Source organism: Gobius niger (genome assembly GCF_951799975.1).
Source record: "Gobius niger genome assembly, chromosome: 20".
In the NCBI taxonomy this organism is placed as follows: domain Eukaryota; kingdom Metazoa; phylum Chordata; class Actinopteri; order Gobiiformes; family Gobiidae; genus Gobius; species Gobius niger.
In genome coordinates, this window is record NC_136871.1 from 23,140,364 (window position 1) to 23,160,498 (window position 20,135).

Below are 20,135 nucleotides of genomic sequence, written 5' to 3' on the forward strand. Positions count from 1 at the left end.
GCATTCTGAGTTAACTTATCAAAGTCCCTGCAGTTGGTTTAGATAAATACTGTATGTATAATGCAGTTTCTTCAACATCCTTATGCCAGCATGTTTTCTATATTCCACGGTTTGGACTGTGTTTTGTTTACCATATCTTTTGGCTTTATGACGTGCACCGCAGACACATATGGCCAAAGCGGTTTGGGTCGCGGGGACTATGCCCTCTCTCCGCTGTGGGCTGTCAGAAATCCTGTGTAACATGTCAGGTAGCAGACTGCAGGGAGTGCATGCATTTTCAAGGGCAAACAGGAGACGATTAGAAACACAAGGCCAACGAGGTGAGCGTGAGAAACTCTCAAACCTGTGATACTGAGCAAGGACATGTAGGGGATTTCTCACCGTGCAGACACTTCACTGATCAGGCTTAAAGTTGTGATTAAAACAGGAAGATGCATCATTCTGGTTATTGTTTTACTCAATGTAACACCTGATTGATCAGAGCTGTTCAATACCTCACGCCATTGTAATAGATGATCTTATGTCATTCATGGCAATGCTTCTCTGTTAATAATGCACTATTATTAACAGAGAGAGTTATCTTCACATACGTATATCACCCATTCTTTGAGTATTTATATTGACTTTTATTATTTTTCTCATTCTTGTTAATGTGCATAAAACAAGTATATTACTAATTTAGCTGCATTCTCACATTCTCATTTCACTGATATATTCTATCTATTTCTTTTTTTACAATATTTTTTATGATTACTTTTATTGTGTAATTTAGCAACTGTCAACTGGTGTTAAATGTCAAGTTTAGCAGTTGAGTTTGTCAGTTTAGTTTGCTTTAGAAGTAAGACATTTTGTTACAAGCCCAAAATATGACAAAGCATTGATGACTCATGTCCTTGCCGTGTGTTTTAACATGAAAAGTCCATGTAAATTCCCAAGGATATAAGGCCTGAATACATGTACAGCAGAGATCATGTGGAGAGTTCACTGCTGTTCTTACAGAGACTTTTTTAAACAGACTGACTGGATATTGCAGAGTGCAGACAGTGTTCTGTTGACACTCGGACACATCTTTTGACCTTTCGACAAATCAACTTTGTGCACTGCATGGTATGTAGACGCTGCGTATCTCGCTCAAACATACTGTGCCTTGAAGAGATAATCATTTACATCACTTATTTAGACACATGTTTTATGGTCTATCCTTTGTCTATGAAATTATATTCACAAACCTTTTTAATATCTGGAGTTAGTTCTCCCCCACCAGATTCTTACTTTGGCTGGTGGTCTCCTGTAGTTTATTAGCACTTAAAGTTGCATTATGTAACTTTTTATGCAGAAACACAAAAAGGGTCTTTGTGCACATTTGACCTTTTTGACCCAGTGGTTGTATGTGATTAGCATGGTGGCTTCACTTTACTTCACAACGACCTCTATAACGCTCCAGGATCAATTGTTTTAAGGGTTACCGGTAGGTTTTCAAGTTGTATGTGTAACCATGGAGATTGTTTCATCAGCAAAGAACACCTACCAGAAACAAAGTAAAGGCACCATGCTAACCACCTATATACAGCCACTGGGTCACTGAAAGGTCAATACACACTAACATCAAGTATTTTTCCACATAAAAAGTTCCATAATGCAGCTTTAACGAAGAGCTGCACATAATAGATTGCTTTAGCGCTTCAATGGCATCGCTACTGTGAAAAGGGTATGGCTTTATGTACAGTAACTTTAATTGTTAGGTCCAATTTGGGATCAGTGCAGTCAATGTCCAACACCCACTAAATTATTCCTCTGGTTGTGATTTATGACATGCTTGCATATTGCATGTAACAACGTGTTCTTTGATGCCAGTGCCCACAAAAGACCACAGCATCAAGGCTAAAGCGTGCTATAGGCATGGATGACTGAAGTCTATAGGAGCGCAGGAAACAATAGTCTTAGAATTAATTGAGCGTGCAACATTATGCATATGTCCAACATCAGAGCTTTGTGATGCAGGGTAAGTGCAAATTAGTGCTGCAATTCTTTTTATATCCTAAAGGTGCGGTAAAATGTACACAGCACGCAGCCACCCACACAGGTAATCAACAATTCACCTCTCAGGCAAGTACACCAACAGAAAAAAAAAGACTTAAATGAAAGCTACATATTCATTTTCATAGTGGTTTTTGTTATTACTAAGTGCTGCTCAGTAAACGCTGAAGGAATGAGGTATAACAAACAGTGAATTAACATAACAGATTGAATAGCACTGAAGGAAAGAAACACTTCATACACTGCTAACATCATGAAACCAGCAGAAATGCAACCTCCATGTAAACAAGCATAATTTTGTAAACATAATATAATATAATATAACATAATAATAATGAAAATCCTGTTCACAGTCTGACTTCAGCATAACATAAGAACAGACAGGGGTTATGAATACTTGGTTCTTAAGTTTTTCTGGCCTTATGTGACTCATTACTGTGACCGTAGGTGTTCACCGCTCTTCTTGCATTGTTTTTCTCATGAAAAAGTCAACTCACTCCACTTTAGTATAATTTTCCTCCCACCTTCGAACAGTCTCGTCCAAGAGACCAACCTGAGAAACGAGATTCATCCATTCTTTCTTACAGTTCTGAAATATCGCTTTGAGCCTCCAGCTTTTGTAATCTACACTACAGTATGTGCAAAAAAAACAAGTTTGAGCCAAGTGTGAAAAACATGTTGGCTGAGAGCGCTTCAGGAAACGCAGGAATAGATTTTTATTATGAAATTTTAATACGGGTCTGTAATCGCCGAGGACAAAATGATTGATGCAATTAGTGCGGTTTGAGATCATGACGGTTCAAAGTATCCTTCTTTTTGACATACCACTCCACTCTTTAAAAGTAGAAATTAGAGTTATACTACAATGGTAACGTCATATAGCGCATGTTTGTTTATGTTTTGAGTTTTGCTTGTTCTTGTGACGTCGAATTAAATAACCTGGAACGTTACACAGTGAGCTTTAAAGCAGTACTAAGTAACTCATGCCCCTAGAGGCCATAAGCGCCACTGCAGGTGCCGTAGCATGTTGTGGTTTTTGACTCATTAATTGTCTGTGAGAGTAAATACTACACTGACAGAAAAGACAACAAGAGAGAGGTATATTGTACATCCAATTACACAATGGAGATCTTTTTTTTTCACTCAAACTCGGATGTAAATACTGTTCAAGTGGCGCTAGCCCGAAGTTAGCTTTGCCCGTTAGCCTGTTAGCTTCTTCTTTGTGATTCCATTAGTGTGTATTGGAGCCTCTGTCCCGTCGGCAGCAGAGTTGCAATTGTGGTTTTCTGGCCAGAGACACCGGGGGGAGATGAAAGACCCTCCAATCATCCCATCAACACTTGTTTTACCCCCAGAGGGACTACGGAAAGGATTTATTAAAGGGACTAGATGCAAGTTGGTCATTTTTATTCTCACTACTGCCACCTCAGATCTTACGCGTAGCTGCAGGTTCTATATTAAGTATATAAAGACAGTGCAGGATTTTGGAGGAACTTGTTGTGAATAGGACTGGGCTCATTCTACAAATTAATTACAATTAAATCATTTTTTAAATTCCGTGTAGTCTCTTTAACGTAAACAAGTTACTTAGTGCTGCTTTCAAGGAATCTCGGCTCACCACGTCGCACATTTTTTTTTTCAATTTCTAAATTCACCGACTTTTGTTTGTTTGAAAACTTGCCGCGTTCTTTTCACAACATTATGCAAAGTCTCTTTCACCACCATCATGTCGAGGCGGAAGAAAGAAATGATTCTCAGAAAAAGCAAAGAATTATGGCTGCCGATCAATATGCTCATAATATTATCGAGCGCGCAGGTCCTGACTTCGGCCCACCTTCCAGCCATAACAATGTTCCTCTCACTCTGAATGACATTGTGAAGTGCTAATTAACACATGCAGCAGCGTGCTACCAACGTGCTAAAACCTGCAGTTCAAAAATAACAATTCGGAGACAAGGGGATGGGAGGGGGTGTGAAGCTATATGACATCACAACACTTTTTTGAAGATTTGTCTTTTGTGCCAGCTGCGAAAACACAATAAAGACACAGGCCTCTTTGAACTCCTTCCGCCGCGATTTAATAAACTATAGTAAACCTAAAATATTAAAGCATCAATATCAGACAGGGACCAGGCGAGCTCTGGTTATTGAAGCTTGCCTCACGACTGCGCTTTCTGTGTTTGTCATGCGGTCTTACACGGGTCGAGTGGGCGCTTTTTGGGCGATATTAAATTTTAAAGATACCAGCGGTTCTGTCACTATTGGGAAAACCCTTCATATCGCAGAGTTTTGTGGGAAAATTACAGCTGGATGTGGGATTTCTTGGGCATGACTGAAGAGAGGAGCTGAGTCTCAAAGCAAATTAAGGCTTGTAATGTGTCGAGATCTGAAACCGGGGTTGTGTTTTTGTACCGCGCCTAATGGTAATTAAAGAGATGCATTGTTTCCTGTCTGTTTGTGGCTGCTCTGGATTCATAGTGTGGGCAACTCGGAGTCACTTAATGAGGAAAATATACTGTTTTAGTTTTATATATGACACAGAACAAAACAGATTTAAGCTTCATTAGAAGGGATGAGGTAAACTAAGGCCTGGGGGCCACATGCGGCCCGTTAAGCTTTATATTCCATTCCTTGAAGCATTTGACCAACAGCTTAGATCAGATCAGTTGACCAGGATGACCAACACAACTGTTCTCACTGAAATTAAAGCAGTACTAAGTAACTTGTTTACCTTAAGAAATCCTTTCCGTAGTCCCTCTGGGGGTAATACAAGGGTCTTTCACCCCCCCCTGGCGTCTCTGGCCAGAAGACAACCATTGCAACTTTCAGGCTAACGGGCAAAGCTAACTGCGGGCTAGCACCACTTAAACAGTATTTACAGCCAAGTTTGAGTGAAAAAAAATCTCCATTGTGGTCATGAGTTACTTAGTACTGCTTTAAGAACCGCAATACTTAAAGTAGAACTACCGTAAATTCTCTAATACTGGCCTGTATTCCATTAGCGGCCGGGTCTCTATCAGTGGCCGGGTTCGCGGCTGGCAGAGGCAAATTAAAGCCGGTCTCTAAAACAGGCCGGGGCTTTTATTAGAAACTATAGCGGTAGAAATATTCCCCATGTTAGAAATTTGTCCCATACTAGTGTAAATGATAACTCACGTGCAGGAAGTAAACAAACGGGAACCGGGGCCGAGGGGGAACGCTGCGGAGGAGCTGATCCGAGCGTAACTTTGACACAGATTTAGCCCCTTTTCAAACCTCCTGTGACTATATTTGGAAACAGGGCAAGAAACAAATGTTGTGTGACCCTCCAGGGTTTTAATAAAGTCACCATCACGTCTTCAAAGCACGTCCAGCTGCTCCGTGTGCAGGTCAGTCCCACGCCTCAAAATAACTCCTCCGATCAGCGCGAGCGTCTCGTCTTCTCAGTCTCATGATCGATCACAAACACAAACGCTCCGTCTAAACTCGCCTTTACTCAAGATAACAACAAATAATCCGGTCCGCGGTAAAAAACGAAACAGAAACCTGCAGTGACATTGATGTCAATGCTCCGCTAACAGCAACAAAACACTTCCTGTTGTCAACAAAATAAAAGGCGTCAATGTTTCAGCCGCTGGGAGAGGGTTTGAAATGTTAATTAATAAATGAACCTAATATTTTAGGTGCAAATGGACACAAATCTCGTTTTTCTTCATTTTCCTGGTCGTCCGTTTTGCTTTAACAGAAATAAAGGCCTGTCTCTAATTGTGGCCTGGTTCCAATAAAGACCTGGTCCTAGATGCCCTTGAGTTTTTTTAACTCATTAATTGTCCGTGAGAGTAAATACTACACTGACAGAAAAGACAAAGGGAGAGAGGAATATTGTACAACCAATTACATAATGGAGAGGAAAAATACTCTTCACCGGCTCCCCATCCCTCAGCGCGCTCAGTTCAAACTCCTCACTGCAGTGTCCCTCCACGACCTGGCCCCTTTCTGAGCTCCTGCACCACCGCACACCCACCCCTGCTCTCTGTTCAGAGTGTCAAACCCAATGTGGCCCTTGAGTCAAAATGACCTAGTTCAGACCTTTAAAGATGTTTAAAGAAACTTTTTAGTTTTTTTTATATGTGCGTAGTTGACCTTTTAGTGAACAGGTGGTTGCCCTGGTGTCCTAATTCATTCTTCAGACCGGATTCAGACCTATGTCGTCAGGTTGAGTTCAGTCCAGGTTTAGAAATGGTTTAGGATCTTTGTGTGATCCATTGTAGGTAGTACATTGTGCAACAAAATGTGAATCAAGCCCTTATGCCTTGGGAAGCAAAGTAAAGTTATTATTTATTTGCATAACTTTGGTCCCGATATAATGAATTCAGTTGCATCATTTTATTTGTATACTGTATTTGGGGAAAACAATTGGTTCCGATTTGCATTTTAAATATGTACAGCAATACCTGCAATCAGATGATACAGCACAGATGTCTTTTTTTTTTTTGTCCTTTTCTAAAATGAGAAGTTGTGTTTGAAGAAATAATAAACTGTCATTGAGCAAAAGGCTTAAACTGCCAAAAACTCGAGCTGGCAAATTAACAGTGTTTTCCTTTGAGGCTGCTGAGAAAGTGCCATCGCTACAAATCTCTCCTCCTATATCTCCCCCCTCCTCTCCTCTTCTTCTCTTATACTTCCTCTGCACTCGTTCCCTCCCTCTCTCCTCATGTGCGCACCTCTCAAATGGAGATACCCTGCAGATGGGAACCAGCACATCCTCTCATTAGTCTCCTCCGCTCTTCACAAAGTGCCCTCTCTGTTTTAAATGGCGAGTTTGTGTAAAGCACTGACCATAAGCTCCTCGTAGCTCTCACGGTCGGCTTTGTTAAAAAGAGGAGAGTGGCACTTGAAGGATGCATTCTGTCAAAGCTCTCAAACGGAGTGAGAAGTGGTCTCGTTCAAAGATACAGACGTGTTCAAATAAAGCTGTTTGTCAGTCAAACCAGACCGGAGCGTCGGAGCAAAGAGATGTCTACAGTGTAAGACCAGACGCTAAAGGCACTGAAAAGAAAAGAAAAAACGTCCGACAGAAAAGTCATCGTTTTTTTTGTTAGGTTTGATTTTTATAAGGGCAGGGAAAATACACAATAATATGTTGGTCACTTAATTTTGATCCTATTTTGGTCACATTTCTCTTCAGTCTTTGTAGTGAAAATAGTGTGTATTGAATGGCAATACCCAACATTTCTCATTATTATTCATTGGTAATACTGTTTCTGCTCATTCTTTTTTATTTGAGAAGAAAAATGTTTTCTTTTTTTGAAACATATTGTTATTTTGGGTGGTTATTTAATTGTACAAAACCAATGGCCGAGGGTCCGATGGAGCAGATTGACAACCACACTTCAATCGGTCGAGCCAAGGGCAGCTGCGGCTACAATGGGAACCAGATGTTTACATGCACTTCATAAAAATACACATTTGCATTTTTTCCCCCTGTCTCACATGAAACCAGAATTAACTATTACTTTTTTAGGTCAATTTGAGTTTTAAAAAATATTTCTATTTGTCAAATTCCAAAAGAAAGAGAGAAAGATTTTTTTTTTTACAAATTGTTTCGTTACTTTTTACAAATTCAGAAGTTTACATACACTAAGATTACTATACCTTGAAACAATTTGGGAAAGCCCAGATGACGATGTCATGTCCTTGGAAGTACAAGTCTGGTTCATCCTTGAGTGCAATTTCAAGACACTTTCAAGACACAAGACAAGGTTCCACGTTCACTGGTTCAAACAATGATGGAAATGTCCAGTCATCATACAGATCAGAAGGAAGGCGGGTTCTGTGTCACAGAGATGAACGTGCTGTGTCTGAAATGTGAATATCAACCCAAGAACAAATGATGGTGAAGATGCTTAATCTGGTAAGAGTGTGTTATTGTCCAGAGTGAAGTACTGTACCGACATGGGTTGAGAGGGAACTCTGCCAGGAAGAAGCTCTTACTCCAAAAGAAACAAATTAAAATGGATAAAGACTATTTTTTGGAGACATATTCAGTGGTTTGAAGGAAAAACTGTTTTTGGCCATAATGACCATCGTCACGCTTGAAGGAAAAAGGGGGAATCGTCCATAGTTACCGGAAAACCATCCCAACTGTGAAATACGAGGGTGGCAGCATCATGCTGTGGGTTGTTTTGCTGCAGGAGGGACTGGTGCACTTCACAAAATAGATGACATCATGAAGAAAGAACACTGTGTGGAAATATTGGAGAAACATCTTAAAGAGGGGGTATTATGCTTGTTTCAATCACATAGCACCAGTCTATAGCACACTACAATGAAGACGAAACCTTCTGTTGGTCTGTAAATGCAGTAAATTAGAAGAACTGCCTTGTATAAAATTGCTCTCTCAAAATGGCTGTATCGAATGTCTTGAAATAGGCCTCTGTCTCTTTAAGAACCTCTGACTCTTTCCGACACGCCCCCTCCACACGCTGTCTGTGGCATCAGTGGGGAGGGGGTTCTGCTGAGGAGCAGTGGTTGGTTACTCGGCTGGTGACGAAAGCTCGGAGGCGTCTCCAGGAGGTGGGGGCGTTCCTAGGAGGACTCAGGCAAACCTATCCCTAAAATGGCTGCCATCGTTTTTACAGATTACTCAAAAATACGTGAATGTGCCAAGGCAACACTTCTGGCATGTTTTTAATGAGGGAATGACATAATAACATGATGTAAAGCTTGAAAAGGTCAATTTTGCATAATACCCCCCCTTTAAGACATCAGCCAGGAAGTTAAAGCTTGGGCGCAGATGGGTCTTCCAAGACAAGGACCCAAAGCATATGGCCAATACTGGTTACACAGTGGCTTAAGGATAACAAGGTCAGTGTTTTGAAGTGGTCATCACAAAGTCCTGATCTCAATCCAGTTGAAAATATATGGGCAGAGATGAAAAGGTATGTGCACGCAAGATGGCCTACAGTGGCTCAGCTACACCAGGGCTGTATGGAACAATGGACCAAAATTATACAGTTTAAAGGCAATGCTAAAAAGTAATATAAAACCGTGTATAAAATTCTATCTCTCGTTCTTCTGGAATTTGACAAATAGAAATATTGTTTTAAATTCTTTTTTTTAAATTTTATGTAAACATCTGGTTCCCACTGTATATATACTGTAGCTTATCACCACTGAATATAGAATAAACATGATTTTTTATTTCCTCCTTAAAATACCAGCAAAACATAATTTTCCCCAACCTTTACTAAATGTGAAGCTCTGTATATGCAGTGAAATGTTTCCCACAAACATTCCCAGTTTATTGTGGGCAATCATATTTTGTGAGGGTATAGGGAATCGAATTAATTAATATCGCCTCCTGTATTGCCTCTGGCTCCTACGCGTGTGAAAGGTCAGGCCTCTTCAGAAGTGGACGTGAAGCCACTGACGAAGCTCTGCCTCAAAAGCAAATACATCGAAGTTGTGTTGCATTTGGGCTACATCTCTAAGTCTATAGGGGGCAGAAAGCATGTTGAAAAACTCAAATGTCTCGGAGTTCTCTTCCCGACACATTCTCACGTCAAGCGCGAAAACTGTCAGTCACTATTTTTGTACATGATGAGGAAAAGAGGTTAAGACAGTGTTAGAGCAGAATGTAGCTCTCTTTACCGTCAACAGAATGTAAAAACAGTTTTTATATATGTATATGTATATGTATATGTATATGTATATGTATATGTATATGTATATGTATATGTATATGTATATGTATATGTTTCAGACCTGATGTCACTAAATCAGGGTCTTTCAGTCGTCTTTTACCCTTTGCAACCTGCCCACCCACTGCAATTATTTCTGAAGAAAATAGGGTTAATCAGTCCAGGCGGGGGGTTTTTTTGGTCTGATTTCCAGGGGCTAAAAAATAATGGCTGCTGATTGAAGAGGAATGCAATTGTGCAGTAAATATAGTGAAATAATATTCAAACTGTGTACAACCAACCCAAATAGTTTCTGTTGTGTAAGGTTTTGCAATTGTGTAGATAAACAAATTTTACAGCTTAAAAATGCACTATGTAACTATTTTTGTGAAAACAAACTTAACGTATTTGACCTTTTAGTCAGTGGAGATATAGGTGCAGCTCTAGAATCAATTGTTTTTGGGTTTCTGGCAAGTTTCTGGTATGAACCCCCTAAAAATGATTGATCCTGGGTCGTCATGAAGTCCACTGTGAGGGAAAGCAAAGGTGCCAAGCTGTACCCATAATGCCACTGAGTCACTAAAAGGTCAATCATGCACAAATTAAGATTTTAAGACTTTTTCACTTCACTTTCACCTTTAATGTCAATTGTCACTAAAATAACATTTAGCATGAACATTTAACTATTGACGCTCGACTGAGGTATTACCTGAATGGACACATCACTGTACGAGCCTCCGATCACTCCAGAGATGGCCAGTGGGACCTCGCTCTGGATGGGCCGGGAGCCGTCGGGGCAGATGAACCCGGGGTCGTGCACTTTAGTCAGGGACGCCCTCACAAAGTCAAGGGCCTGCTCCAGAGCGTAGGTGTCCTTCGAGCAGGTGTCCAGAATGTGGGCCCCCAACTTCAGATTGGGCAAGACCCGGTCGTTAGAGTTAATCTCATCTAGAGCGAGCAACATGGCCTCTAGTCTCTGTATGCCCCTCTCTTCATTTATTTTACCACAGTCCTCCGTGCCTTCGCCTTTTTCGTGAACGGGGAACAGTCCGCCGATCACCAAGTCCCCTTCGAGGATGATTTCGCGTTTGGCCGCAGGGGGGAGTCTCGACATGCTTGGCAGGACGCCGGGGATGAGCAGTTCAAGCAGTAGCACCTGAAGAGGCCAATACTGGGCGTGTTTAGTGTTTTTCAGTAAAGTGATAAACATGGTCAAATTATAGGCGGCCTTGAGCACGTTGAAGGAGGCGAAAAGTTCACCAAGATGGGAGCTGCTCCGGCATGTTTGGAAAAGCCTGAGAAAACAAAAGATAAAATGAATGAAAAGGTTAATCTGGCAGAATCTAAGAGCTTAATGTGATCCAAAGATATGCTACAGACACATAATGGCATTTGTATTGATGTTAACAAAACACTTGAGATGGTTTTATCTAGCAGCTTTTTCTCACGGAGCATAGAACTGGATACAAAGTGGAACACCTATAAAATCTATTGTTGCCAGAATATTTTTTCCTATAAAACAAAGCAGATTTATTGTGTAGATCACAATCTGTAAATAAAGTTAAAATATAACAACAACAACAACAACAACAACAACAACAACAACAACAACAACAACAACAACAACAACAACAACAACAACAACAACAACAACAACAACAACAACAACAACAACAACAACAATAATAATAATAATAATAATAATAATAATAATAATAATAAATAAAAAAAAGTTACAAAGTCAAACAAACAATGCTTTTTACATTGTAGATTCCCACTGAAGACATTAACTTATGAATGTACACTAGGGTGTCCCAGGCTATACAGTGAAATTTGGAAAATTGTAATATTGCAATGCAGTCCCCCTATAAAGTTTCACTATGACTCCATGAAACTACACACCAAATTTTAGCTCATTTGGGCAACATTTAGAGGTTCCCCAAGGTCATTGAAGTTTCACCATTGTGACATATAGGTGACACTGCGGCAGGTCACAATTGTTGGCCAAAATGGCAACAAAATTGCAGATTTTTGGGCAACAAAATCTAAATAATGAATTGAGCCAGATTAAAATATATGTTTTATTTTATTGACATATTAGTAACTAAGATTTTTTCAGAGGATATTTTGGATATACTGTTGCTGTTATACTGTTTCAATGAACTAATCACAAGTGAAAAGATCTTTAAGAACTCAAATTCCGCCTGCTTTTTTTTTTGGTTCAAAGCTGAATAAATCAGGCTTGGAATTAGATATTTAAAAATCCCTCAAATCCTTCAAAATATTATTAAGTCCAAGACTGGAAAGTTTGAAGCCTGTTGTGCTCACCCGCTGACCGAGTGGGGCCTTTCTTCATAGCTTTTTTATTTTTGTATTTCTTTGTGCTTTTTTTATTGTGTTCTCGTTGCTTTTCCAGCACGTTTTTGTCGCTCTTTTGTTGCTTTGCTTCGCTGTTTTGACGCTTGTCTTTCAAGAAGCTTTAAGATGTGGGTAAAGCCAAACTAGAGAAAATGTGCTTGGTTCAGGTGGGGGTTAAGGAGTAAATAGTTATTTAGGAAAAGCTTTTTGCTAGGGTTTACTGTTTAGGCCTTCAACTAGAAAACCAGACACATTTATCCTAAACAGTAAACAAGTTTGCTCACTGTGAACAGTATAATGTGTCTAACATTAATGTTTGTTTGCAGCAACATGGCCAAAACAATTAAGCATCACCTGGAACTGGAAGTACAGATAAGGTCTGGTTGCTCGGTCATCCATGCGAAACGATAAATGGAGCTCGCCTTCCATACGGTCCAGATGTTATGAAAGACTTTCTAAAGTGTAACCGTCACGATCTTGCGGACATGTAGTTCAGCTTAAGTGGAGTTGTGAGCAGAGTAAAAGTACTGAGAGCTTTGCAAAATATTGCTGTGAACATAAACATGTTGTTACATTAGCAATAACAATAATACAAGACTGTTTTGAAAAACGCTTGCAGTGTCACCTACAGTATATGTCATAATGGTAAAACTTCAGTGACCTTGGGGGACCTCTAAATGTTGCCCAAATAATCTAAAATTTGGTGTGTAGTTTCATGGTGTCATAGTGAAACTTTTTAGGGGGGCCGCACTAGCATTTTCCCCCCCAAAAAATTTGGGGACACCCTAATGAACACATATGAATTATGTTTAAAACAACAATAAGTGAAGTAGATTCTTCAAAATAGATGCCTTTCACTTTGATTATATTATATTATATTGCTTTGCACACGCTTGACCTTTTCACAATGAGCTTCACGATGTTGTCACCATAGATGGTTTTCACTTCCCAGGACTGTTGAAAACCATTGCAGGTGACTGCTTTATAAACTTATTTCATCCTTATTTTCCCCTATAAAAGTGTTCATTCATAGTTTGAGACTATGAGAATTGTACATAATAGTGTTGAAAATAAAGAAAAACCGGTAAATAAAAAGTGTCTCTAAACTTGTGACTGGTACTGTGTTTCCCCCTATAGGTTTGAACACCTGCAGGGACACACCTCACTTTGCTTATGTTGGATATGATGAATGTGACAAGCTCTGAGCAATTATCTTTATAGTTGCCAGTTTGATTTGGGCTCTCAAACCCATTCAAGATGGCTGGACCAACTTTTTCCCCCCGCCGGACAGTTGGTACAAAGTGTAAATTCTTCATCCACGCAGTGACACAGAGATGCATTAAGATGAGGCACCAGCCCACTATCCTTCAGGTTAGTGGTTTGAGCAGGCTCACAGTTAAGCTGATTGGTTGATATTCAGTATTATGACTTCACTTATCACTTTACAACAGCAGCTGCAGAGAGAGCGAACGGAAAGGACCTCATTAGAAGTGGCTCTCTGCGAGGAAACCCATCGCTCACAAACTCTGCAAGAGACAGTGGACGTCAGCAACCAGACTCTGAAATGTGAAAACTAGGGTCTACGCGAGGAGAACCGGAGACTCCATCTCTGAATGGAACGCTAAAATTCCCTACAGCAGCAGAGGGAAGAAAGAGAAAGAAAGAGAACGTCCCGATGAATACTGAGGTGCTGAAGGTCGAATTATGGACAGTTCAAACTTGACAACGGGAATCTTCTAACGGCATCTAAACACCTGGAGGATGAAAAATCTGAGACCATCACATGCTTGGGAGCAGAAGAAGCGCCGAGAAGCTTCCAGACAGAAAAGCAGACACAGGAGGAAGAGAAGAACACAGTGCTCAAAGATGAAGTACTGTACGCAAATATTATGAAAGCTTGCAGGAGAGTATCAGAGACAAAATCCACACTCTCCAAGAATCAAACCTCGTTTTTTATAAGAGAAGAAGAGAAAGCTGCAGTAGATCGAGATAGTACAGCAAAAATACTGTATAAGGAAAAAGAATCAGTCGTTCTGTGAGGGCGTGAAACAAGTGCTCACACATTTTGCCCCCCCTCATCGCGCTAACATCCAGTCTCCCGTCTGTGTTCTGAAACATAAGATCAGGCTCGATGTGTTCTGCTCAAAACAAAGCTAAAAGACTCTCAAATCCACACATTTTATTGCAAATGATATTCAATTAGCACCCTCTGTTAGGTCCATTTCCTTCCTAACATTTGTCAGTAGAATATTATTTTAGTCCCCATGCTTTGTAAATGAATTAATGAATTAATGAAATAATCTGTAAAGCCTCCCCGGTAAGGTCTACTCCAGGGTGCTGGAGAGGAGGATCCGGCCGATAGTCGAACCTCGGATCCAGGAGAAACAATGCGGATTTCGTCCTGGTCGTGGCACACTGGACCAGCTCTATACCCTCCGTCGGGTGCTCGAGGGTTCGTGGGAGTTCGCCCAACCAGTCCACATGTGTTTTGTGGACTTGGAGAAAGCGTTCGACCGCGTCCCTCGTGGTGCCCTGTGGGGGGTGCTCCGGGAGTATGGGGTCCGGGGCCCTCTGCTAAGGGCTGTCCGTTCCCTGTATGACCGCAGCAGGAGCTTGGTTCGCATTGCCGGCAGTAAGTCAGACCAGTTCCCGGTGCGTGTTGGTCTCCGCCAGGGCTGCCCTTTGTCACCGGTTCTGTTCATTACTTTTATGGACAGAATTTCTCGGCGCAGCCAGGGGCCGGAGGGTGTCCGGTTTGGGAGCCTCAGAGTCTCATCTCTGCTGTTTGCAGATGATGTTGTTCTGTTGGCTTCAACAAACCAGGACCTTCAGCACGCACTGGGGCGGTTTGCAGCCGAGTGTGTAGCGGCCGGGATGAGGATCAGCACCTCCAAATCCGAGGCCATGGTTCTCCACCGGAAAAAGGTGGTTTCCCCTCTTCAGGTCGGTGGGGAGTCCTTACCTCAAGTGGAGGAGTTCAAGTATCTCGGGATCTTGTTCACGAGTGAGGGACGGATGGAGCGTGAGATCGACAGACGGATCGATGCGGCGTCAGCAGTGATGCGGTCGCTGTATCGGTCTGTCGTGGTGAAGAGGGAGCTGAGTCGGAGGGCAAAGCTCTCGATTTACCGATCGATCTACGTTCCCACCCTCACCTATGGTCATGAGATTTGGGTAATGACCGAAAGGACAAGATCGCAAATACAAGCGGCCGAAATGAGTTTCCTTCGCAGGAGCTCAGTTACCCGGGAGGAGCTCGGAGTAGAGTCGCTGCTCCTTCACGTCGAAAGGAGCCAGCTGAGGTGGCTCGGGCATCTGTTCCGGATGCCTCCTGGTCGCCTCCCGCGGGAGGTGTTCCAGGCATGTCTTAGTGGGACAAGGCCTCGTGGAAGGCCCAGGACACGGTGGTGGGACTATGTCTCCGAGCTGGCCTGGTGTCGCCTCGGGGTCCCCCCAGAACAGCTGGAGGAGGTGTGTGTGGACCGGGAAGTTTGGGCATCTCTGCTGAGACTGCTGCCCCCGCGACCCGGCCCCGGATAAAGCGGAAGAAAATGGATGGATGGATGAAATAATCTGAATATATGGATAAGATAAAATAGGTCACATGATACATCAGCTCTCAAGAAACACTTGAGAGGGACAGGAAAATGAGCAATCAAGTAATAGTAACCATAGAGGTACATTATCTTATATACAATGAATAAAAGCATTGGCAGTGCAAATAGGATCACAAAAACCTTGATGCGGAGCAGAGTTTAGATCCAGACATATTCCAGTAAACCAACAAGCCATCAAAGCACAACACGTCCTGTTTCCTGTGTGCTGTTGGCAAATAATTGGCTCATACATACATATTTATTTTGGCAAGCTATAATGCAAAATATCTAATGACTATGGTGAGAGTCATTAGTTTATTGTTTCTAATGGGTCTCAAGTGATGTTAAGATTTCCACATATCATCGACTGGACTGGGTTGATGGAGTGGAGGAAGTTTTGCCTCTCTTTTCAGTAGCTTCTCCAGCTGAAGAGGGGTTCCTGGGAGCTGCAGGTGTGGAGTTTGCAGGTAATATGTTCAAGCATGACCTGAAGCAAAATCATTAGAAGTGAAATTTAAAAATAGATAGAGTATTTACATATAGATTACACAGAAGTCATATTGGGAAGCCTGGAGAGACTGGCTTTGATATGACACCAGGCCTCCTCTATTAACAAACAGTGGGGAGCTTATTACAGTCTTTGTCTATTCAGCTACAGTCCATGTAATATGACTGAATGAATATTGAAGAGATATCATGATGGCAGAGCCCGCATGTGCTGTCTGTGAATGGGTCTAAACTGGACTTATATAATAGATAGTCACATTTAGATATTTATAAAAGATGTATGGCCAGGGTTGGAAGTAATAAGTAAGAATATGCATTTCTATCTAATGGAACGTGATGGATTCAAATGCATACTGCTGGAGATGAAAAAATGTGAGAGAATTGATGGCTACATTAAAATGTCCAGTTTCATCGTGAGAATAACTACACTTAACTTAATAACATGGAATAATGGAAGGATGATAAAAGAAGACATTTACACCCACTTTACAGTACACTCATTTTTTTTGCCAAATTCGTCTTTGGGAATTGGGCTATATCCTGGTTATTCAATAGTGGCTGCTACACATGTTCGAAAACATGAACAAGACAATCAAGTCAATCTGGTTTCTGACATTTAAATAACATATGGAGTGAATGAATTCTGACTCCAGTGTGGCGCTTTGAGAAACTTCGTAACACAGGCTGGTAAAGCGCAACACATGTAAGCCATTATTATTATGCGCAGGGAGTGACCCTGGATCATTGTGTTACCCAAAACTGCTTGTTCGGACTCTCAACCCTGCGCATCACCTGAGGCTCTTCCACTCGAACATCGGCTGGTGTCTGGAATAATCAGCTTTGAAAACTGAAGGACTTCATTTTGAGGACTCAGCGCTGGAACACGGACAAAGGAGATTCTAACACTGCAGACTGGAGACCACAGAAGGAGTTTGCAGAAGTCAGCGATGGTATTACGGCGGCGTCTGGGGTGAGCGACTGCGTTAATATCGGTGCTGTATAGTCAGGCTGTAACCAGTGGTTTACCGGAGTGATATTTCTACTTTATAATGTGTTGTTGCCCATGTGCTGTACTGTGAGGCAGCAAAATAGTGAAATTTAAAGCTTGGTGCTAATTGCACATCTCCACAGGTCGACACTGGACGGGGGCAGAGAAAGGCCACCTTGGAATCTTTTATGCATCAGTGCACAAGTGTGTGAAGGCCTAGGAATCGTGGCCAGGACCCGCCACTGAATTTGACCAATTTTAAGTACAAACATTTGTTTCTTATTATTAATTGCACCTAAGATACCTCTATTTACCATTACTATTATTTGTTTGCACATTATCCTGTACTTCTTTGATTGCACATTTTCCTTTGCACCACCTGAAGGTTCTTGAGAGCTGATGTAACAAATTTCTTCATTATGAGATCAATAAAGTTCTATATCTTAACATACACTGCATTAACAATTACTATGCAAATCGTATTTCAGTGACATAAAGGTAAACAAAAATACGTTTTTCAATGAAACTCATGGAAGGTATTGTATCTCAGGGCCCTTTGAATCACTCACATCAATCTCAGACGCCTGTTATAATTAATTGTCAGGTAAGCCCAGTTAAGGGAAAACTACTGTAAAAGGCGTTCCACATTATTAAGCAGACCGCAATTTTCAAGCAATATGGGAAAGAAAAAGGTGCTGATGAAAAGCGTGAAATAGTTGAATGCCTTCGACGAGTTATGAAAACCTTCAATATTTCATGAAACATCAAGAGTAATCATGGTACAGATAAAGACACAATGAGGACAGTTTCTGCCAGACAAATACATCAGATTAAGAGAACAGCTGCTACAAAGCAGCAAACAGGTATTTTAAGCTGGTGCCTCTGGAGTCTCCCGAACATCAAGGTGTAGGACCCTCCATTGGCATAAACGGTCTATCCAGCCTCCCCTAAACTGTTGATTGAATGCTCACGAGCAGAAACGGCTGCAGTGGGCCTAGAAATACGTGTAACATGGTGTGTTATCATGCATGAAAATGATTTTGGAAACCACAGCTCTTCTTTTTGTACCATGGAAGAAAGTGGTCAGTCAGAAACTCCACATGGGTTTCAGAGGTCATTTTCACACCTCCAGGGAGCCTAAAGGAGCCGACCAGCTCTCTAACTATGATACCCGGCCAAAACATGACTCCACCACCTCCTCACTGACGTCACAGCCTTGTTGGGACATGGTGGCCATTCACCAATCATCCACTACTCCATCCATCTGACCATCCAGGCTTACATGGCACTCATCAGTGAACAAGACTGTTTGAAAATTAGTCTTCATGTATTTCTGAGCTACTGCAGCCGTTTCTGCTCGTGAACATTCAATTAACAGTTTAGGGGAGGCCGGATAGACGGTTTATGCACAACTGCAGCCTCTGGAGGGTCCTACACCTGGATGTTCAGGAGACTCCAGAGGCACCAGCAGCTTCAAATACCTGTTTGCTGCTTTGTAGCAGCTGTTCTATTAATCTGATGTATTTGTCTGGCAGAAACTGTCCTCATGGTGCCTTTATCTGCACAAACCCGTGTGTGCTCTGAATCAGCCACAAACAGTACGATGATCACGCTTAATCTTTTGTGAAATATCGAAGGTTTTCATACCTAGACCAAGGCATTCAACTATTTCATGCTTTTCATCAGCAGAGAGATCCTTTTTCTTTCCCATGTTGCTTGAAAATGGTGGTCTGCTTAATGATGTGAAACGTCCTTTTTCAGTAGTTTTTCCCTTAACTGGACTTACCTGACAACGAATCATCACGGGCGTCTGAGATTGATGTCAGTGATTCAAAGAGCCCTGAGACACAACAACAGTTTAATAGATTTTTTTTTAGAACACTGAAATACAATTTGCATAATCATTGTTGTACTTGTTTTTACACATACTTCAGAATTATTACAGTTCATGTGCTAAATTGCACATGACACGATTGGCCTGTGTGGCACCTTCTGAAAAGCAGAAGAGGCATAAGCAACAACCATATTAACAATGTTTTTTGGCTCATGAAAGTCCCTAATACATCCAGATAAGGCTCGGAAGTGGTGTTTGGCTCAGTAGCATTGTTCTATTATTAGCGCAGAGGTGAGAGAGTGGTGGGGGGGTTAAGGAGTACCGTGGTCGGTCTGTGCGGCAGATGGGGGCTCTCTGGTGCTAAGACTGGGTCACCCTCCAAATTAATGGCGCAGCAAAACACACCCAATTAGACAAGACCTATGTAGGACAGAATCCACAACCCAGTAGGGCGGCCAGAGGAGTGCCTGAAAGAAGTCAACATGCAGTGTGGATCTCCTCACTTTATAATTGCTGTGTGAATATCGACAAAGCCTCCAAAAATGTTGAGATATTGATTTTTGTTTACATTGCCCACCCCTTGCTGAGTTTGTTGTGGGCAGCTACCAATAGCCAATTTATACTTTCTCATTTCCACTAGATAAAAATGTTCACCTCGCTAGGATGAAACAAACGTATTTTGAAGAAAAATAGCAAACTGGCAATGCATGGTCTGATTTTAGGGACCCACTTCTGTCTTGGGCCATTTTTGCAACCCACTTTTCACAGAAGTAAGGCTGAGTTATTTATCATTTAGAAGTGGTTCAGAACTGCAGACTTCTGGGGGCGCTTGCTGAAATGCACTCTCAACAGTGGCCAGGTTCAAAAGTTACAAATGGGAAACTGTACTAGAATTATGATTTTCAGCCAAACGACGGGAGTTAGATGGCCATAATCAAATGGAGCAGTTATTTAGACTTGAAATTACTGACCATTGAACACTTCTGTCTTTCTTTATAAACTCTAGATGTAATAACAAAAACACTTTCCTTTTGAATGTGTTTTATTGAAACATATCATTTGACTGCTCCTATTTTGGTCAGAGTTGCTAAGCCAGTCCCATGCACTGGGGTGACGTCCTTTTCACCAAAAGACAGTAACAGAATGTTCAAAAG

The 20,135-nt window shown here is 41.5% G+C and overlaps 1 protein-coding gene across 1 annotated transcript in view; it reads right to left on the reverse strand.

Moving 5' to 3' along the window:
* grm2b (glutamate receptor, metabotropic 2b) overlaps nucleotides 1–20,135 on the reverse strand; it is a 37,668-nt gene that overhangs the window by 13,706 nt on the left and 3,827 nt on the right. Inside the window, exon 2 of the mRNA XM_079578197.1 lies at nucleotides 10,408–10,993. Coding sequence (XP_079434323.1) covers nucleotides 10,408–10,908 — 501 coding nt within the window. The 5' untranslated portion in view covers nucleotides 10,909–10,993. The remainder of the gene's footprint in view (nucleotides 1–10,407; nucleotides 10,994–20,135) is intronic.